This window comes from Sceloporus occidentalis, unplaced genomic scaffold (assembly GCF_023333645.1).
Source record: "Sceloporus occidentalis isolate IW3139 unplaced genomic scaffold, rSceOcc1.0.p SCAF_2, whole genome shotgun sequence".
Lineage (NCBI taxonomy): Eukaryota > Metazoa > Chordata > Lepidosauria > Squamata > Phrynosomatidae > Sceloporus > Sceloporus occidentalis.
In genome coordinates, this window is record NW_028316982.1 from 155839628 (window position 1) to 155862503 (window position 22876).

Here is a 22876-nt window from a genome sequence, read left to right on the forward strand (position 1 = left end):
CAAGGGGAGTTCAGACTCTTCTCGCCAGCCGGCCCGGGATGCCGCCCCCAAACCCCTAAAACATTCCCGCACATCGGGGTCAGTCGGGCAGGAAACGGCTACCGGCCGTACGGAAGGAGTTCCATCTGAGACACCGGGAACGTCCCGGGCGGCTCCGGAGAAAAAGAGGTCCAAGTCCAAGCCTGGTTCGGACCCCACTCCGAGGAACACCGCCTCCGAGGAACCCTCGGGCTCGAGGGATTCCGTTGCCCGTACCGAAGAGCGAGCTGGTCGGACGGCTACTATCTCGGAGTCCCCGATCCAGTTTTTCCCTCCGGATGCACCGCCTCGTCACAAGTCAGCCAAGAAGAGGCAGTCTTCAGCACCGGAGGCGACCTCATCCTCTTCGGCTAAGAGGTCCAAGTCGACCTCCAAGACTAGCTCCCATAAGGGCTCACCTTCCAAGAGGCGCTCGGACGATGCTTCCCTCCCTCGCAAACCGCACCGGGAGTCCCGCCGTGACCGCCCGCGTCCCGACTCTCCGGGACGGGCCGACCCTCTGGCCACGCCTATGGTGGACAATCGTTCTCCCACGGGAAGCCTTCACCAGCCGACTGCTAGTCGCCTTCGGGACACCGCTGCCCAGACCGTGCCAGCTCAGACCCAGTCGGCTACAACGCTCCCTTTCCTCCTGTCGGACGACGAGGAGGTAGCTGATCAGCCACCGAGGTCTCCTTCTCCAGTTTTGCTGGCTCCACGCTCTCCGACTGATCCTCAGTATTATTACGACTCGGAGACGGACCAATTCTTTCTCCCGGTCCCTAAGGAGGTGGCCCTCTCCAAATCCTCCCGAGGTCGGGACCGTCCCCGGGATTTGGACCAACCTCGCGACCAAGTGTCTCGTCGTCGCGAACTTCCTGACCGACCAGGCCCATCGACAGCGGCTCCATCCCGGCGTGTGGACAGGCCTGTCGAGCACCCCAGACCTTATGCCGCGGTGGACTTGGCTGTTTCTGACTCCGAACCCGAGCCTGTGGATTCGGAATACTCTTCGGGAGACGACGACCCGGCCCGGAGCTCTCCACAGCTCTTGCACCACCCAGAGACGGCCTCTCCTACAGATGATGTCAGGTCGTTCCTCGAGCATGTGATCAAAATGTCCAGGGCTCTGGACATTGATCTCCAATATCCCGAGGAAGAGGCCAGGGACCCCCTTGAACGCAGGGTTCGCAGCAGGGCCCACTCTACACCTCTGGTTCCCTTTATGCCGTCCCTGGAAGCCCTGGTCAGACGCTCGTGGGACTGCCCCTCCTCCCTGGTGGGGCCACCGCGCAAGATCGAATCCCTTTACAAGGTTTCTGCTCCAACGGCTCCGTGGCTGACCTCCCACCCTCGGCAGAATTCTGCCATTGTCGAAGGTGCTCAGCAAACTGCGACCCAACGGCAAGCTGCTGTGCCGTTTGATAAGGAGGCTAAGAAGGTCGATGCCTTGGCCAGGAAGGCATACGCGGCTGCAGCACTGGCGGTTAAGGCAACCAACTACACCGCGTGTATGGGTGCATATATTCAGACCCTTATGGAAGGCATCTCCCCCATCGTGCCCGACGTTCCGGATGAAGCCCAGCGAACCCTCACTGAGATTAGGGATGAGACCCATTCTATCGGCGCATGGCTCATCACTGCTTCCAGGAACGTCGTGGAGTGCTCGGGCAGGGCCATGGCAGCTTCCCTCGCCCTGAGGAGGCACGCTTGGTTGCGGGGTTCGGACCTAAACGCCAACGTGAGGTCTACGATCGAGGACATGCCCATAGATGATTCGGGCCTCTTCCATGCTGAGACGGATGACAGGCTAAACCGGAAGTTTAGACTGAAGGCAGCGGCGAGGAAGCACGGTATGTCTGCCCCCACCCCTGCTCCGTTCCGTAGGAGGTTCCGCCCTTGGCAACAGCAGCAAGGCCAATTCAGCAGGTCCTCCTACCAGGACCGGCAGTTCCAACAGCAGGGCTCTCAACGCCAGAGATACCCTTCCCAGTCTCCGTCATCCTCTGGTCGTCGCAACCAGCCTTCTCGGTACCGCAAGAACCGGCGGCAGGACCCTGATCAGTCCAAAAAGAGGGCATGAGACCTTACCGCGCACTTCGCCTCCCCCAGATGCTTTTTGGACATTCTTAGGCCCTTTACCAACGTGTGGGCCTCCATTTCTTCCGACTCTTGGGTGCTAAACATCGTCCGCAGGGGCTATACCCTTGAGTTCGAAGAGCTCCCGACCACCGGGGCTTTCATTTCTACCCCACCCTCGGACACCCTTCTCGACGAAGTGCGCGCCTTACTGGACAAAGGGGCTATTTCCCCCCTAGCCCCCGATTCCTTCCATGCGGCCTTCTTCTCCAGGTACTTCACGGTACCGAAGTCCGATGGGGGCATTAGACCAATTCTGGACTTGAGAGATTTGAACCTCTTCCTCCAATACCGCCGTTTTCGTATGGTAACTTTAGCCTCCATTTTGCCTCTCCTACACCAGGGCCTGTGGTTCGCGACGATCGATTTGAAGGACGCCTACTTCCACATCGGAATTCGGGAGTCCCACAGGAGGTTCCTCGCCTTCGCCGTCGGCTCCGACGCCTTCCATTACAATGTCCTTCCATTCGGTCTGGCCACAGCTCCACGGGTCTTCACAAAGTGCATGGCCCCGGTGGTAGCTTATCTCCACCAGAAGGGTTACAGAGTCTTCCCTTATTTAGACGACTGGCTGTTTGTCGCGGACTCCCAGCAGGACCTTCAGGACGCAATTTCATTCGCAATCCGACTGCTGGACTCTCTCGGACTGGTAATCAACAGAGAAAAATCTCACTTCACCCCGTCCAGGCAGATCAAATTCATCGGAGCCATCCTCGACTCCGAAAGATGCTCCGCCTTTCTTCCACCAGACCGGTTCCAAGCACTGGTAACATCACTCAGCCCCTGCATATCTCACAGAAGAGTCAGAGCCAGGGACGTCCAGATCGCCCTAGGACACATGGCGTCCACGACCTTTGTGACACCGTGGTCGAGACTCCGCCTACGTCCGCTCCAGGCTTGGTTTCTCTCCGTCTTCTCTCCGATAGAGGATTCCCCGACCAGATGGTTAACGGTACCGAGACCGGTAGCCGCCTCTCTGGGTTGGTGGCTAGACGAACACAACGTGTGCGCCGGGATGCCCTTCCACCAGCCGCAGTCAGAGGTCACGCTGACAACCGACGCATCCCTAGAGGGTTGGGGCGCCCACCTCCTCGACTTAGTCGTAAAGGACAGGTGGTCGGACTCGGACAGCCTTCTTCACATCAATGCCCTCGAGATGCTTGCAGTCGAAAAGGCTCTGAGGGCCTTCGAACCCGCTGTGACAGGCAAGGTGGTGCTTTTGAAGACAGACAACACCACTGTGATGTATTACATCAACAAACAGGGTGGCACCAAGTCAAGCACTCTCCTCGAGATGACCCTCCGCATCTGGGATTGGTGCATTCGGAGACAGGTTCTTCTTCAAGCAATCCACCTGCCGGGAGAGGACAACGACTTGGCAGACCGCCTGAGCAGATCGTCCTCGGTATGCCACGAGTGGAGGCTCCATCCAGAAACGGTCGGCGTCTTGTTCGACAGGTGGGGAACCCCCCAGATCGACATCTTCGCGACCGCTTGGAACAGCCATTGTCCCCAGTTCTGCTCCAGGAGGCCAATGACCGGATCCCTCGGAGACGCATTCGCCTTCCTGTGGACGGAGGAGTTCCTTTATGCCTTTCCCCCTTTTCCTCTGATCATCAGGGTGGTCTCCAAGATGATGTTAGACCACACGGACGCGATCTTGATCACGCCGTGGTGGCCGAGACAGCCCTGGTTCGCATCCCTTCTACATCTTTCCAGGAGGTGCTTTCTTCGTCTCGAACCTCGCCGGGACCTGCTGTCGATCCGGGACGGACGGATCCTCCATCCGGACATCGACAGCCTACCGCTGGTGGCTTGGAGAATCCTACCCTGACCGCCCTCCCTGACGCCGTGAAGTCGGTGATCCTGGCCGCGAGGAAACCTTCTACTCAGCGTTCCTATGCCTTTAAATGGAGGAGATTTTGCCTCTTCCTTGAACAAAAGGGCTTATCTCCGGCACAGGTGTCCACTCCAGTGGTACTGGAGTTTTTGATGGCACTTTTGGATGGGGGGCTTTCCCTCGCATCCATCAAATGTTATCTCTCTGCCATCTCCACAAAATATCAGTTCGGGGGGAGGGTGTCTTTTTTCAAGGACCCCTTGGTGAAGGGGTTCCTGAAGGGTTGTGCCAACCTTTATCCTCCTGCCTCGATACCAACACCGGCTTGGAGCTTGGAGTCGGTACTGTCTGCCCTCCAATCCAAGCCCTTTGAACCGATGGCCACAGCGGACTTGAGACTATTGACTTGGAAAACCGCCTTTCTTGTGGCCATCACCTCTGCCCGCCGTGCGGGCGAACTCTGTGCCTTACGGAGGGACCAGCCCTTTCTGAGATTCCACAGGGACAAGGTAGTTCTCCGTACGGACATTACCTTCTTGCCTAAGGTAGTGTCCGCTTTTCACATGTGCCAGGACATTGTACTGCCTACCCTCGCGTCGAACCCGACGTCAGAGGAGGAGCGGCGTCTGCACTCTCTTGATGTCAGGAGAGCACTGGCATTCTACCTGGACAGAACTGCTGCCTTCAGTCGGTCCGAGAGACTCTTCCAGTGCTACTCGGTACCGAAGCGAGGGTTGCCTGTGTCTGCACAAAGGTTGTCCAAATGGGTGGCTGGTACCATCCATCTCTGCTATGAGCTGTTGGGCAAACCTCTCCCTGGCAGGGTTCGGTCCCATTCCACGAGGTCAGTGGCAGCATCCTCTGCATTTTTGTCAGGGATCCCCCTCGAGGATGTCTGTAAGGCCGCTGTATGGTCCCAACCTCTGACTTTTATAAAACATTACAGGTTGGACACCAGAGCCATCCGAGACGCAGCATTCGGGAGGGCTGTGTTGGTTTCGGGGTTACATTAATTGCACTACTGATGGTTGTGTTTCAGCACTTATGTACATATGTTACGGTGTCAATTTGTTGAATGATATTTGCACAATTTTCATGGACTGGTCTTGCACGACCTCTTGTTCCCTTCTCAGGTTTAGCAATGTTATTGCTATGTTTGATCTGTGCATCTACAAAAGACTGACTCCTTTTATGGTTCAAGGTGTTTATTGTAATAAATATACCTTTGGTTTACCATAGCTATGGTCTCAGGACACTCCCTCCGCCGCATACCTAAGCTTGTCAGTCTAACCCATTTGTATGATTCGCAGAGACCACGAAGAAGAAGGACAGGTTGCTCACCTGTAACAGTATTTCTTCGAGTGGTCATCTGCGAATACATACAAATCCCACCCGTCCGTCCCCTCAGTGTCCTGCTCTGATTGGCTCTCCATCGCCTTGCTTGGCGGAAAAATTGCGGAACTGGGGAAAAGAGCGGGAAGGCAGGGGCCTTATAACGGGTGGGCGGAGTTACCGCCAAAAAGTTTCAATATGTTGCAGAGTTAACTCTGCCCAGTGATTCCAGAAGGTTCCGAGCAGCACTGCGCAGGCGCAGTAAAACCCATTTGTATGTATTCGCAGATGACCACTCGAAGAAATACTGTTACAGGTGAGCAACCTGTCCTTCTTTAACATCTCTAGCAGTTTTCCTTTTAAATGTTAGTTAAATTATGTTGAGCTTGGCTGTAACATTGGTGGTAGTTTTATGAATAATTTTCTTCCTTCCGTATAGGTAAATAAGAAACTGAGGCTTGAAAACGGGAGCCTTGTGAGGGAGAACTTGCGGCTAAAGGCTGAGGTTGGAAGCCGATCGCCCCAGAAGTATGTAAATATTTTAAACCCAGTCGTGCATTATTCATTTGACCGTATTTAACTCTTGAAGGGCCATAACACAGGGTTGCAGCACTATTTGACACAGAGCTGGGGTTGGGCTTGTCTCTCTGTTGGGGTCTGGGCAGGGAATTATTTAAAGCCTGTCCCATTGTTTTACCAGAAGAGGTGCTCATGGTGGCTAAGAATAGTGAAGGGCAAATTCAGAACAAAATCTGAATTAAACCACATTTTGAACACATGAAAGTAAAAGACATAGCCAGCACTCAACACTCGACAAGTTAAACAGGCTTCTACAGCTGATCAGCCTGTATGTGAAAGGACTATTTAATTATTACTGTTACTATTTTCACTACTACTAGTAGTAGTAGTAGTACAGTGGGCTGTTGGTATCCACTGAGTTTTGGTTCCAAGACCCACCCACCCATCCCCCATATAGCAAAATCCATGGATGCACAAGTCCCATTAAATACAGTGGATAGTAAAATGGTGTCCCTTGCATAAAATGGCAAAATCAAGGTTTGCTTTTTGGAATTTTTGAATATATATATATTTTAATATTTTCAAGCCATGGATGATTGAATCGGTGGATAAAGAATCCGTCGAGTGGATATGGAAGGCCAACTGTAATTGTTCTTCTGCTCATCAAGGCCCTCACAGTATAACAAAATAATATGGGGACAACTTTCTTTAAAAACAGATTTAAAACAACTTTTAAAGCCAATTTTGAAGAGCAAAGGCCATATGGAGCAATAGTTTTGACTGCCTGCTGGAACCTCAGAAACGTTAGAGCCAAACTGACTGCCTTTGGGAGTAAATTGACAACAGAAGTGCTGCCACAGGGAAAGTCCTGTCTTTTGTCCTCTCAGGGTTGTGGGAGACACAGGGCCTCTGCTAAAGAAGCCAAATTCTGGGTAGGCTCACAGAGAAGGGAAAAAAAGAGAAAAGATTTTTAAAAAGCCATTTAGCACCTTTGAGACTAAACAGGGAGAAGAAATGGCTTACCTAAGCACTATGATTCCACTTCAAGTCCATTGTTTCCATCTTATGGAATCCTGGGATTGGCATTTTTTCCACATCTTTACAGAGCAGTTTTGCAATTTTTAGAAGCCACGTGCATAAAAAGAAAGAAAGAAAGGGGGGAGGAGGGAGGGGAGGAGGTTGAGGGGGTGAAAGAAAAAGAACCGTGGCAGCACTTTAAGACTAGCTGGTTTTTATTTTGTCATGAGAAGTACAGAGTGCTAGTAAATGTTCTGGTATATTTACACAGTTGTGGAAATGGGCTGCAATGTAATAGGATCCAAAAGGATGCAAATCATGACCCCTGTCCTAAATTTTCAAAGGGCTGAGTAAGGTGATACAAGTCTTTCAGAACTTTACAGGGATCAGTTACTGTTGATGTGTGAAAGCAATAAATCTGCTTACCAAACATCAATTTCCCAGGCTTCAAAACCTTCTCTGAGAAGATTTCTTTTGCTATATGTGTAGGACTCTTGTATTAATATATGTTGTGTGCCATGATGCCACTGTCTTTCCTCATACGTCTGCTAATGGACTGGAATTTGTGAATATAATTCAATTCAGTAATTTCTCTTTCTAGTCTTGCTTTGTAATTTCCTTCTTCAAGGACTGCAACTTATAAATCATTTGTATATCTAGGAAGGTTGAAATGTTCTGCAACAGGGTTTTGGGTATTGCCATGTCTAATGTCATATTTGTGTCTGTTAAACCTCTTGTGTAGAGACCTTACTATTTGTTCAGTGTAGAATTGGTAGTGTTGCTGGCATAGCATGCCATATATCACATTGAAGGAAGAACATGTAAGAAGAGGATTTGGTAGTATGTTCTGGGGGAAGACTGGAGCCATGTAAATACATGTAGCGATCAGTAGTTTTTCGATGAAGTGTGATGCTTAGAAGTTCATACCTAGCTCCCTAAGTCTCTTCTCATAGAGCACAGATGGTAGAGAGAAAGTTGTTGAAGTTGTGATTGTTTTCCATGTGGCCAAATTACAAAGATGTCATCTATAACGTAGAAGATCTGATTTATTCAGATTAATAGCTGTGATAGTGTGGGAGCCAGCTTCTTTTAGCTTGCTTCACCATGCAGCTATAGTAAAATACAGATTGTGAATAGGACTTTGGTGTCCTCCTGACATTTGGGGCTGAAGTTTTCATAATCTCTTTACTATCAGTTATCCTGATCATGGCTAATGAGAGTCCTCCAAGGGACAGTAGGCTGCTCATCCCTATTAGTAGTCATGTGGGCTGGTGGGATGTATCTTGGGATGCATCTGTACCACACAATTATAGCAGTTCAGTACTACCATAACTGTTATGGCTCCATCCTAAAGGATCTTGGGTTTCTTGGTGAGGGACTTAGAATTGTCCACTGAAGAACACTAGTATATGATGGCTAACAACTCTTTAAAAGGGGAATGGACAGATATATATAAGACAGGAATGTCAGTGGCTGCTAGTTATTACTAGTTATTACGGCTGTATTGTACCTCCAGGATCAGAAGCAGCATGCTTCTGAAAGCCTGTTGCTAGAGAACAACCGTGGGATAAAATAATTGCTTTCACGTGAGAGCTTTCCATGGCCTCAGGTTGCTCTCTGTGAATAGAATGCTGATCTAGATAGACCTGTGGTCTGATCCAGCATGGCTATGCTTTTGTTCTGATGTTCATTCCCAGAAGTACCACATAGCATGATAAGGAATTATGGAAGTAATTGTCTTAAACATCTAGGGAGCCAAATGTTTCCTCATCTCAGTCTGCTGAATATCCATCTCTTAAAATGGTGACACAAGAGAGGTGATAGTTTTCTGCAACTTGGCTCTCAACTTAAAAAGCACTATGTAGGGTCAGATGCGAATACATTCCTGTGTTTAATTCACTGGAAATATCCCAACGGGAAGCTGATATGTGCTGATGCAGGCCTCCTAAACCCATGCTTTCTAGACTTGTCTCTTAGGGCTGCTAAAATATTGGCCCTTCTCTTTGGAGAATGTGCTTCAGTTTTTGGCTAGAAATTACTTGTTAAAAGAGGCTACACTTGAGACTACAATGCTTTTTCTTGGTGAACAAATTAGAAGTTGCCTCTAATGCAGGTTGCATTAAATAAACATAGTACACATTTCTTCCATTGAAAAATTTTGCTGGATCTGCATATAAGTGAATTATCCTAAACTTCAGCATATTGTTTATCATCAAGTCTCATCATTCCATGGGAGCTACAGTTGGCTCTTTAATAGTGACTTAGTAATGGACCATTCAGCCTAGTTTGTCTCACCTGTAATGCTTTCGTAGAGCACTTTTGAATGTGCATAGTACAGTCTGCCTCCTCCTTGCAATGGTTGGCCACTGATTGCTGCATTCTAGATGGCAATAATGCATCTTGAAAGGAAAATGTCTCACCTGATACTTGAAAGTGAGTCAACATCTGTTAAAATATAACAATACATTGTTTAGGCTATAGATGTTTACCTCTGGATCTCCAGAGCAGAGTCTCAGCCGCAGAAAGGATCAAAGCAGTTCCTCCATCCATTTCCCCCTTACTTATCTGTTAAAATACTGGTTGAGCACCCCTAATCCAGAAATTCAAAGATTCTCAAAGCCCGAAACTTTTTGCCACCAGCTACTCACTTCGGCATTCAAGGGGGCAGCTCTGATGAACTCCTGCTTGTTGGTCTCTCATTTCCATAGTCTCTCTCCAGTCTCATGTCTCATACCCTACACAAACAATGAACAAATGAAACATGAGACTGGAGAGAGACATGAGGATCTGTAAAATGATGGGAGGCATAGATTTATGCTGAGCACTACACTTGGATTCCCATCATTTCACAGATTCCCCAGTCTCTCCTCAACTGTGTCTCTTCAGCCTCTCAACTCTTGTGCCTTTCCCAACCTCACATCTCTCTCCAGCCTTGCAAATAATTACATACTATGCTACTTGTGTCATGTGTTGTGTATTATGTATTATGCATGTACAAATACCTGTATTCTAAAATCCAAAACACTTCTGGTCCCAAGCATTTCAGATAAGGGGGACTCAGTCTGTACTTACATCTTGCCTTTTATCCAAAAACCCTAGGGTAAAGCAAAGACAATAAAACAGTTTGCAGTGAGCTGCTTTGGCAGATGGATTGTAGTGTCCCTGTGAGCATCAGGTCAAAATGTCAACAACTGTCCAGTGGTGTGAAAGAGTCAACTTGTATTAATGACCTTGTTGAATACTACTTGCATTTGCTTGGCTGAGAGAGATGTGAAGGCTGAGAATGGACAGGGAGGTTGACTTTTCTCTGTTGCTACCCTGCTCATACAGTACTCATAGCTCTGAGGGGGCAGGTGGGTCATACTTATGCACTTTGATTTCCTTCACTTGCTTCTGCATTGTACAACCCTTCATAGTCTATCTTCCATTTGACTCAGCCCAGGAGGGAATGCGCACCAAGCCAGATACCCTATATGTACACTGACAGGGATTTGATTTGATTACCAGCCAAAGGGTATGTCTGGGTAGAATTTGTGTTGGGGCCCAGTTCTGCCACTTGCTGTGAGGGGATGCTGGACACTATCAATAAAAGAGTTGTAATGCTTCTCTGCAGTGTACCATCTGCTGCAGCATTTATTATCAGTAAAGCACACGCTATAGCAGTAACATAGTAGTGGTTGGCACTGGAAGAACTCGTGGGGTGGTCTGGAACTGCATCCAGTCCCAGGTCAAGACAAAAATAAAACAGTTAAACAAGTTAAACAGTCACCTGTGTGCCCCATATAAATATGCACCAGAGGACAGTTGAACCATCTGTAACAGCCGAGAAGGGAGACGCCTGCATTTTGGAGAGGGAAACCAGTGAAAAATTTCTTCTCTTCTTTTCTTCCATCGACAATATTCTCTACTGCATCTCTAAACCATCTGTGAATGGAAAGAGGCTACCTAGTCTCCTAAAAAGCAAAAATGCTTATGTCTGTATGTACTGTACGTGCTTGTCCTTTGAAACTTGCTTTTCCTTCAGTATGTTGAAACATACAAAGAAGACTCAACTACCCCTCCTTGTCTCCCCTTGGGAATCTGTTAATCAGTTCTAAGAGGCATTCGACTTGCTGAATCCAAGAAACAGTTCTAAACTTATAAAGACAGAAGGCACTGATGAATTGAAGAATTGTTTCTCTGATGGAAGCCTGTTAGATGTGTCATTGTGTTTTAAAATGAGAATATTTTGGGGGAAGGGGAAGGAGATTCAGGTGAAACTAGAAATGCCTTTCAGCCTTCTTGTTGTCCTAGAATGATGATGAGTAATTGGAAATTCTTCTCCATATGTCAACAAGGGGAGAGGCTTTTCAGACGGGGCTCCCTGACTATGGGATACTCTCCCCAGACAAATATGATTCAACCCAACCTAGCCCCCCTTTTTTTGGCTCTAGCAGCTTTTTGTTTCTCTGAGCATTTTAAATGGTTGACTAAAAAAACCACACACAACTATTATTACAATATTTGTTTTGTGTTTTGTTTTATTTGTTGCTTTCTCTGTTGACTTTTTTTTTTAAATTACAACAGATTATTTTGTTGTATTGTATCTTATATAGCAACTGTATTTGTGTATTATCCTGGTTTCCACATACAATGGAGACACTTTTTTAAAATGAAATAATAAGTACAGATAATCTACTGAAACTTGATTTGCTTTCTAGGAAGAGCTTACTTGGGATTCTGTTGGGAGACAGAAACTGAATGGAAATGTGAGGGAATTACTTTAGGGAAAATGTTCTCGGTGCTGCGAATAAGCAGCCGGAATGGATGTTGCCATCATAACTTGGTTAAGGAGCTTCCTGAGGGAGCTGGCTAGTCACTGTTAGCAGGTGAAGAACTAAGATAGAAGGGGGCAGATGTCAAAGTAGGTCTCCTCTTCCTTTTGCTTCATTTGCTTATTAATGATTTTGTATGTTGTCCAGGTCAGAGCCCAAATACCCTAAAGGCGCAGATCACATCTGGTTTTGGAAGCTAAACAGGGTCAGCCCAGGTTAATACTTGGCCGTCAGGAAATACCAGGTGCTGTAGGCTATATTTCACAGAAGGAAATGGCAAAACCACCTCTGAGTGTTCCTTGACAAAGAAAACCCTGTGAAATTCATGAGGTCACCATAAGTTGACAGGCGACTTGAGGGCATCTACACACACGTTGTCTACAGAAAAGGTTCTAGGTATGTAGTCTGGTTCCCTCTAAATATTTGGAACTATGACCTGCATAATCCTAGACCCATCAAGTATGTTGGCTGGGGTTCAGGAATGTGGTAGTCCAAAACATCTGAGCTTTCATTCAGTTACGTCACTGTCATAGTGCAAGGTCTGTTGCGCTAGCAGTTGCACATTTTCAGTTTTGGCATGCATAGGTAGTATCCATTATAGGTTTGGGATTTTTTTAATTGTCCAAGCCCTTGTACAAAGGTGTAGAGATGCTTTAGCGGGCATTTTAACTCCACTGGCGTAACACTAGATTTACATGTTGGAGAGCAGCTGGTTTGCTACCTCAGATTTAGTTTTATATGTATGCATGTCTGTGACAGTCTAGAAAGCTGGAAGAGTTCAAAGACATAGCTGTGTTAGTCTGGAAAATCAGTATGCAAAAGGATTGTGTAGCACCTTTGAGACTAACTGAAGCCTGAAACAGATGGGTAAAAAGAAGCAGCTTCTGACCACTTCAGAGATGTGGAGTTCAATGACACAGGCCCCCAAAGCGGTCGGGAGCTGCTCTGAAGCCAAGCCACTGCAGCAGGAGCCGGACTTTTCAGGAGCGGATGTAATCCACTCTTGCTGATGACCCGGCACCCCGCTTGGGGAGCAGACCATGTGATCATCACAGTCCCGACCCAATCGGGGCCAGAGTGGCTTCTGGCCACTCCTTCCAAGCCATCTGCTTTGGCCCTGAACGAAAGAAATTGGTAGCATGAGTTTTCATAGACTTGAGCCTACTTCCTCAGATCTGAGAAAGCTGGAGGATAAGGAAAGAAAGGATAGGGCGGGCAGCTCAGTCATTAGGCAGAGTGAGGTATCTGCCTTAGGTATAACAAGTGACAAGGAGTTTTAGAGAATCTTGGTGTTGGAGTTGGGATGCTATCACTGAAAAGGCCTGTTCTGTACTAAGAAAATTCAGCACTGGTGGGGGGGGGGGGGGAAACCAGCTGAGAGGGGCCTAGTACTCAGGAGGAGATTGAGAACTAGGAAAAAATAGTTATGACATGCACTTTCTCTCCTAACCAGCTATGTTTTGTCTTCATAACCACATTTCCATATGCATGTTCAATGCAGCACATCAACAAAGTCTTATTTTTCCTCTGCCATATCAGGCTTTGCTTACCCTATACGGGAGCATTTCTTTTTTACTTCCTCTCTTGCGCTTACCTTTCTCACCTTTCTCTAATCGTTTGGTTGTCTTGGACTGTGTTTTGCCAGGACCAGAATCAAATTCAGAGATGAGCAACTTTGGCAATTCTGGGGATCGGTTTTCTGCCTCTGAAGTATGGGGGTGGGGCACATAGATTGTCAAAAATGCCCCCCAAAATGGGTGGTGGTGATGTTGAACTGATAAGAAATTACCTATTGGTTTTGAAAAAACTAATTTAAGACAATTAAATGGTACAAAGGAAACCTGGAAATTAGCTTACAGTTGTAAACCACTTACACACTGTTAGTTCAGTATGAAGTGGTATATAAATGAAGCTGTTTGTACTATTTAACTTTTTAAGAGCCAGCATGGCATAGTGGTTTTAGTGCTAGACTATGACTCTGGAGATTCCCCACTTGGGCATGAAGCCCACTGGGTGACCTTGGGCAAGTCACATGCTCTCAACCTTGGGGAAAGGCTATGGCAAACCACTTCTGAACAAATCGTGCCAAGGAAACCCCATGATAGGTACACCTTAGGATCACCAGAAGTCAGAAATGACTTGAAGGCACACAACAACAACAGCAAGAACAACAATTATTTAATTACTCCATTAGATAAACACCCAAGGGGGATGATTCCTGTCCTTAGACTGATTTTATCCTTTGCTCCCCACTGGACAGTGTATAAATAATAAGTGCAGAGCAAAAGGGATGATGGAATAAGTGGCAGATAAACAGCAGAAGATTAAAGTTGATGGGCCTGCCACATATTTTCCAAGGCCTAAAAAGATGAGAAAAAGTCTTAGCTTGGCACAAAAGTGGTATTGAAGATTCATTACCCTGAGGTGGCATCTGAGGAGAGCATCTGAATATTGTAGAGTCAGAGGGGACCTTGGAAGTCTCCTGGACTGAGCACCCTCCATATGTACACACATACACACACACACTGCAGAATCTACTGTGCCAGATGGGACTACTGAGTCACTGATAGGTGACCATCCAGCCTCTCCTCCCATACCTGCAGTGAAGGAACTTTTCTCATGAACTTAGTTTGTTTCCTGCAGCCTTCACTCATTAGTTTCAGGTCTTTAGAAACTTAAAGCCAGTTCTTGTGCATGGATGAGCCTGCCAGATACTTTGTACTAGAACTCCCATAATCCTTTATCATTGACCTTGATGTCTAGGGCTAATGGAAGTTTTAGGCCAAAAAGGTTGGAGGGTCAAATGTTCCCCTCCTCACCCCTCACTTAGGTCCTTTCAAGTCAAGCACCAGAAACTGTTCTCAGAAATAAATAAAGAATAAGTAAAGATGTGAAACAAAATGTTTTAGGAGTGAATGTAAAAACCTCCTAACAACACTGCTAAGCACAAGTGGCTGTTGTGTTTTTGAAGTTGTTGACAAAGAGCGAAAAGAAATCAGCAGCATTGCTAGATTTTTTTATGTTTTGTGTGCATGTGTGTGTGTATTTACAGTTTCAGTGCTGTGGAGCTGAGTGAGAGCTATAGATCAGAAGGGAATATAATCGCAAGGCTACAAATGAGTCTCCCTTTTTTAAAAAAAATCCTCTAAAGGATGGTGACAATTACTGAATTTCATACTAGCATTTTTATATTTGACAAGGTGACATTGTGGATGAAATGTATATTGTAAAACGCTACTGTGCTGTAAGAAAATGATTGAATGTAAATATTTCAAGATGTGGACCGCTGTTCAAATGTTATCATAAATCTCTGCCATTGTTTTAGGGGATAATTCTTCATGCATATTTGAGTCGAACTGATAGGTCCGGCCCCTGGAAGGGTAATCTTCTGCTTGTTATTGCCTTAGTTCTGCTAATGGTTTAATTTTCTGCCGTAGACATCTTTTGGAGAAGTAGAGAAGCCTGTTCCCTTTTTATAATAAATGTGGGATTTTTATTCTAATGAGACCACAATGACAAGGCCTTTGATGGTGTTATAACATGATGTGTTGGTTAATTTTAAAAAGCACAGACATGATCTGTCCTACTGTTGGGATAGTACCCAAGTGTGGGAGATTTGGCATAAAGATTCTATTGAGTTCCAAGTCTGACTAAACTCAAGTCAAAGTACACATTATTTTGAACATAAGGGGCTAAATTCAGTGCTTTTCCTGGTTGCAGTAGATTCACAGAAATAAAATGGACTTACATAAACGGTGGCTTAACAAGTCCCATTGAGTACGGAGGATCTACTGTAATTGGGATCAACATTGCATTTAACCAGTAGCTATCAGCTGATTTTTTTCTTTTTGTTCTTTTTATGGCCCTTTAGCACCTTCTGGACTCACAGGCTACCAACTATACAATGTTCTTTTCTTTTCTCTTTGCTAAAAAAATGAGAAGTGCCCCTCCTGGAAACATACAGAAGCAGTGATTCTTTTCCAAAACAACACAAGTTGAATCTTATTCAGGAGGGAATTTGTTTATCCCCCTCCCCCAAAAAAATCAGATTTTTTTTTCCAGACTGGATGTGACAAGATTTTGCTCTTATGTCAGTATTCTAAAAACTTATGATCACGGTAAGTTGGAAATGACTTGAAGGCACATAACACAGACACACATATGCTAGGGCCATGGTGATGAACCTATGGCAAGCATGTCAGAGATGGCACGTAAAGTCATATTTCAGGGCACACACAGAGGGTGGGCAAGAGGAGGATCAGGCTCGCACCTATTCATCTTCTCTTCCCCCCCCCCCCCCGGCCAGGCTTTCAGCTGTCTCCAGAGAGGGAGCTGAAGGCCTGGGAGGGTGGGGGGGAAGTCCCACCCTCGGAAGGTGGTAGTCCCACCCCAGAGGGTGGAGGTCCCAACCCAGAAGTCCCATTCCCCCCTCCCTAAAGTCCCACCCTGGCACCAGGTAACACCTGGTGTCAGAAAGCCTTTTAGTTTGGGCACTTGATCCCTAAAAGGTTTGCCATCACTGTGCTGGGGCAGGTTCTCTTGTGTTTACTTTGGAGCAAAGCAAACAGAAGAGAACCTATTCCAAGCCTATGTCTCTCTGTGTTGTGTGCCTTCAAGTCATCTCCAACTTACCATGATCCTAAGGTAAATGTATCATGGGGTTTTCTTGACAAGATTTGTTCAGAGGGAGTTTATCTTTGCCTTCTTCTGAGGCTGAGAGAGTGTAGGGAGTCAAATCCTGGTATCCAGGTTTGTAGTCTAATGTTCAAACCACTACACCACTATTGATACTTTGCTCCCACTTTGTTCCTAATCCGGATTGCAAATCCATGTCTGCAGCTTGCGCTACTAAAATTTATCCCTTTGTTTTAAAGAATAAATTTTGGCAATGTAATTTACAAGTGGGGGAGGTTCATCCTCATCGCAGTGAAGATTTCAAGTTATATGTAGTTTAACTCCTACAACCATGACCAAAACTAATTTCTGGATGAGGCTGTGGAAGTACGTAATCCTTCCTTTGCTGACAAAAGGCTTGGCACCAAAACATGCATATCGCTGATCTCTCCAAGGGCAGGCACTGTTGAAGCTCATGTCAATCTACTTGTGGATGTAACGTATACCAGGGTGGATTTTGCCCATTTTTTTAACAGTTTGAGACTCTGTATAAAATGAACTAGGTGCCCACCAAATCATTTTACAGTTCTGTGGAAACATGCTCTGTGAGCAGATCCTGTGTTGCAAATATTTGTTTTAAAAAAAGATCTGTTAAAATTCAGCATAAAGCAGGCAGCACCAATGTTGGTTGGCCTATGTTCTCTGATTCCAAGCATGTTAGCATAACTTTTCTGCCCTTTTCATAAGGTGGGAGCAGGTAACAGGTTACCTAAATGGTCTCTTACCTTCCTTTTCTTTTTCAGTACTCCAGTGTACCTTTCCTTGCCTACTGTGCCAGAGGTGTGAGTCTGGGATGATGTTCCCTCGGTTGATGTTGAGGATTCCATTTAGGGGCTGAAAGAAACCACAGTACCTATAGCACCTATAATCCTTAAAATGTATTTCACATCAAGTTCTATCTAGAATAGAAGGAAACAGCAACTTTCTGGGGAAAAGTGAAGTTTGCAGTCTTGTCCCAAATGTGCAACAAAAATATTTGGAATGCCAGCTGTACTCTTATCAAGTTTGGTCAAATATGGTTCATAACCATCACTCAGCCTAGAGTGAAAAATAATAATAATAATACAGAAATCTGAAATATTTCTTTTGGAGGTAGCCAAAGTAATTAACAGTTTGGATCCAAAACCTTGCTATGGTCTCCCTTTCAATCCCATTCGATGATACTCCAGGTTTGGTCATCAAGCATATGGATTTGTGTAACATAATAAAAAAGATATATTAAATTACAGCATAGATTAAGGTGGAAATTATGTAGCTCTCCAGATGACAGATGGGAGTTAGACTTCAATTTCCATCAACTCTAGCCAGCATAGCCAGAAAGAAAAAATACTAGGAATTGCAGTCCCACAAAATCTTGAAGGCAGTATGTTTCTCACCCCTGTGCTGCTTAGTTTTTTGGTTTTGGTTTTTAAATAACATTCAAATTCTTGTCTTTTGGCTTCTTACAGATACGGGAGGTTTACTGTAGCAGCACTTCAGTCCAAGCTTGAACAGTGCGAGCGTGAAACGAACCGGCTTAAGAAAGCCCTGGAAAGAAGTGATGCCTATATAGACGACCTGGAATCCCAGGTCTCTCAGCTAAAGAGGGAACGTGACCAGAGAAAAAATGCACAATCTGAAACTGATGTCTCTGTTCCCATGGAGGAGAAGGAGAGCAAAGTTGCACCCAGTGAAATTGTGCTGTTGGAAAGTCCAGAAGAGCACACAGAACAAAACTGTTTATGTGCTAGCCATGGTTCTGACGATCTTGAGCAGTCAACGGGTAGTGGACTATTAAGCACCAACAATGATGTATGCTTAAATTCAACCAGCCAGGGCTGTTCAGACGAATCTGTTGCCCAGGGCTCTGCTGGAAGGGATGTTTTTACAGGCTCACAGGAGGGGCTCTTGGATATTGCAGGCTCTGATATGGACACCTGTTCAGAGCAAACATGGGATAAAATTGAAGACAGTGTACCATATAAAGAAGAACTTTATGAACTTCCAGATCCATGCACACCATTGTCACTCAGTTGCCTCCAGTTGAACACTCCCAACAACAAGGATGATTCTACAGTGAAAGAAGAAAGTCCAAGAGAGCCATCTAACTTCCTCAGGAAACTGGAATTTGAGGATTTTGATGAGGCATCGGACGACTGTAATAAAGACTCCCCAGAGCACAGTGCAAGCAGCTGTGAGAGCAGTGACAACAAAGCAGCTTGTTTTGCAACTGACAAACCGGTGTTTTGGAACAGGTGCCAATCCCACTATGAAGAGAACGTGGACTTTGAAGGCTCAGAGCCAAGTGCGATCTCAAATGACTCGGGTGAATCTTCATCAAAATCCAGTGACAAAATGCACAATCCAACCGTGCCAAAGAAGCTACATGCTATCCGTTCTTCGGAAATGAACCGCACCAGAACATCCAGCGAGGCATCTATGGATGCGGCCTACCTTGACAAAATCTCTGAACTGGATTCCATGATGTCAGAATCAGACAATAGCAAGAGTCCTTATTATCCCCCCAAATCGTCTTCTGACCTGGATAATACTTGCAAGTCGACGCAGTCTCCTGATCTTTTAAATGAAAAAGAGAAGAATTTGAAAGAAAGGAAAGAGCAGAATTCTCTCAAATGTCCCCTGCCAGCAGATCATTCAGAAGAGGGGAACAAGTGGAAATCTGCTGCTTTTTCAATCCTTTCTCCCACAGCCTTAGATGTAACTGAGCCTTTTCCACTTTTTGCAGGCCGGACTTCTGAAATGAATGAAATAAAACCTCAGAGTTTCTTATTTCAAAGAGAGCTTTCTCCAAGCTTTCTCTTTAACAACTCTCGAGGGGGATCATTTGAAGACCAGAAACTTGGGTCTCCTCTATTTAAAGTGGCACCTGAGCTGGAAAACCTCCATAACCAACTCCAGTCTCCTTGGTCATCATCCTTCATACCAGACAGGAAAGCCAAAAATATGCACACCTCGGCAAAAAGGAAAATTCACAGTAGCCTGTCTAGCGCCAGTCCATCAAAAACCACCAAGAACTGATTCCCTTGTTGACTTTTCTTTTTCTAAGAATAAATTCAGTGCCAACGTGAAAATCTCCAGAGTCCCCCTTCTCATCCACCCCCATGAATTCTTACCCTGTCCTCCTTTGATCTCAGTCTGGCCACTTCTTCAGTACTGAGTGATGGAGCTTGACAGTATACTCTTTTTAGAGTCCCAAGTTATTTTGCTGAGGGTGCACTCTTCAAAACATCCCTTGCTTGATAGCTGTTGTCATTTTTAGATACTTTTGAGTTCAGTTTCGTTTTAGAGTTGGGTTATATGAAGTCTTCTGTCCTGTGAGGAGCTCTTAAATGTTCAGTTAGTGAGCGTGACAAATCTTCAAACATGGTTTCTCATGGAAACTAGTCTTTATCGAGGTAAAGACTGTGGAACAGCTTTTTAGCTTCTTTATTTGTGCAAAAATGTGATGGCACCTTTTGTTGAGTGCAGCTTCTCTCTGAATCTGGATTTCAGAATAAAAAAAATGCCTGCATAAATACCTCTCTCTCTCTCTCTCTCTCTCATATGCTCTCTCTTTCTTTCCTCTGTTGCTTTCAGTGTGTAACTGTTAGTTATCTTTCTTTCTTGGCAGGTTTTCAGCTGGAAAAAAAATAATTTTGCTTAAGACGGAAAACCCAGTTGTGTGTATGTATGTGTGTGTGTGTGTCTCCTTTTTAATAAAACACTGCTTTTGGTTTCCCCAAAAAGACAAAAAGCTCCACTTGTACAGGACCGTGTGATTTGTGGCTATGTAGTTCATAAAAATGAGTTGATATGCTAATGGCTTGTTTACCCAATGTGCACTGAGCGTTTTACATGAATACTGTACTGTTTTACATCAATACTGCATGCTTTTCTATGTGGAATGAATAAAAACAAAGTCACAAGCGCCGTAATCCATGGTGTTGTTGCCTCAAATACTAATTTAACATAGGAAGGATTGAGAATTGCACTTGATTTTTTGTCAGACTGTGTTCTCTGAAAGAAATACATCTCAGTTTGGTCAAATATGGTCTTAAATTTCTGTTATACAGATGATGATGGTGATTATGATGGTGATGATTGCTATTGCTGTTATTAGACTGCTGTCTTGCATTAACTTTCAAACTGCTCAAGGTGATACATTGATAAAACTATCAAGATTAATGTTGATAACATCTTTGTCAAGAAGGGTCTTTTAGGATGAGAATGGCTGACTGAACTGACCCATTATAGCAAAAGCTATAGCAAGTACATTTTTATACCACTTATCAGTAAACTAAGTACTCCCTAAGTGGTTTGCAGTATGCCCCCAACAAGCTGGCTACTCATTTTAGTGACCTACAGAAGGATGCAAGGCTAAGTGGACCCTGGAGCCCCTAGGATTGATCTCACAACCTTGTGGCTGCAGTACAAGCATTTAATCAGTGCACCACCAGGGCTCCATTATTTCAGGGGTGAGGAACATTCCCCAGGAGAATGTGTCACCCTCTCAATTGCTGGATTGCATCTTTCAGCATTCCTCATTGTTAGCTAAAGCTGCTGGGAATTGCAGTCCAAGGACACTTGGAAAGCCATGTGTGCCCCCATTCTATTCATAACCTGCCCATTCGGTTCAATCAGATGTAAATTAACAATGTCTAAATTTATGTTCCAGTCATTTGAGAGGCCCTTATCTTAAGAACCATGAAATCTGGTTTGGGCCCCCCATATCTCTTAGCAGTGCATAGCTGAGAATATGTTATTTGTCATATATGTATGTTTTTAATCTCATAGCCCTTGTTCCACAGCAGCAAAGGAGGTTGTTCTCAAGTTTTGGGGGTGCTTTGGGAATTCAGAAGTTTATTGTGTCTTTATAGTCCCTCCACTTTGCCCTCTTTTTATTTCTTCGGGCCAAAATGTGACTTGTTTTTTTAATTGTCTAACTCCTTGTAAGTTGAAAATGCCAACCAGATGATGAGAGGTTATTGTACTGAGACTGGCTACTGTAGTTTCCAGCCAGAGAGTGACACCAGGTCTATCTTGTTTCCTTGCATGGCAGTGCTTTGTGACAGGATGTAGAAAGAACTTACAGCACCTGGAGGAATCATGCAGTCCTCCAAATATTGACAGAGAGAACCAGTAGCCTGAATCTATATAACCATGTGAGAGGAAAGTTGGGAGATAAAGTCAATCATCATCCTGAGGGCCACATGATTCCCACTCATGATTTACAAGAAGCTGTTTTGGTGTTGTCACTTCATTCTTCATACTGAGTCCTGAGGCACCAGAAACAGTGACACCAAACTGGATGCATCCAAGAACATCCATTGGGCAGTGCATGTCCAGAAGGTACCTTGAATCCAAGTTCAGGTATGCAGCATTTCACTGAGTCCTGACAGCTTGATCATGCATTCCCAGCACTGTCTCCCCTGTCAGTCTGGGGGAAGGCAGGGTGTCACCTTCCTACTAAGAATCGTGCCTGTTGCCTGTTTATGATAGGGCATTTTTGTATAGCTGTTCAGGAAGGGAAGAGACCTGATCTTGCTACTCCTGCTGTTTCTTCTGCCATTTGAAGTACTGATGAGCTGGATTTGTCTGCTCTGAAACCAAGAGAGGGAGTCTCACCCCATATGGAAGATAGTCTGTATCACAGTGTTCTCGCCTGCCTTGAAATTATATGCCAAACACCTTCCCATACTTGCAGTAGGATGTAGGAACACATTACTTAAAAATAAGCAGTAATCTCCTGTTAAATGAAAAACTATGTAATAAACAACCTTGGAACAATTATTATAAAGACTCCATTACCTGTAAGAGACTAGCTCATGTTGCTCTTTTAAATCAGCTGTTGTTTGCCACCCATCAGATATTGGATATCAGGATTAATAATAAACCATTTCTCATGTGGAGACTCATCTGTAGTCTTTGTTTTGTGGCACCACAAAGACTAACTCATTTATGATCATATACCGTAGGTTTTTATGGACTGTTCCACTGCTTAACCAGATAAATGACATTCTCAAAAATGTATGACATAAGAAATGTTTGGTCTTTGATACCACAGGGTTGTTGTTGTTGGTGGTGGTGGTTTTGCTGGTGCAAACTCTGGCTATTTAAATATACCATGATAAAGAGCTTTTACAAACAAGTTTCCATGGCTGCTTTTTTGGAAGATACGGGGAGATTCTTCACAATTTAATTCAATGTTTCAATTACCTTTACTTTTTATCTCCTAAATTTGTCTTCATTTTCTGGTGCAGTAACACCTCCAAACCAAACTGCTCTGTTCCATTTTGGACATAGAAATTAATTTTCTGGATTATTAGTTGAATCTGTTATCAGCTAAGCATTAGTTGATTCATCTGATGTATATACAGGTAGGAGGTAAGCCCAGCTCAGTAAATGTACACAGATTTAGACTAAATACCAGGTGCTGTAGACTACATGTCAGAGGAAGAAACTGGTAAAACCACCTCTTAAGTCAAGGTGGGATATAAGAAAATTAATACATAAATAAAAATCCCTTACCTAAGAAAACCCTATG

At 45.0% G+C, this 22876-nt stretch overlaps 1 protein-coding gene across 1 annotated transcript in view; it reads left to right on the forward strand.

Moving 5' to 3' along the window:
* OBI1 (ORC ubiquitin ligase 1) overlaps positions 1-22395 on the forward strand; it is a 49653-nt gene extending 27258 nt beyond the window's left edge. The window contains exons 5-6 of the mRNA XM_089511184.1: positions 5769-5857; positions 17802-22395. Of these exons, the coding sequence (XP_089367310.1) occupies positions 5769-5857; positions 17802-19371 (1659 nt within the window). The 3' untranslated portion in view covers positions 19372-22395. The remainder of the gene's footprint in view (positions 1-5768; positions 5858-17801) is intronic.
* Positions 22396-22876: the final 481 nt, after the last annotated feature.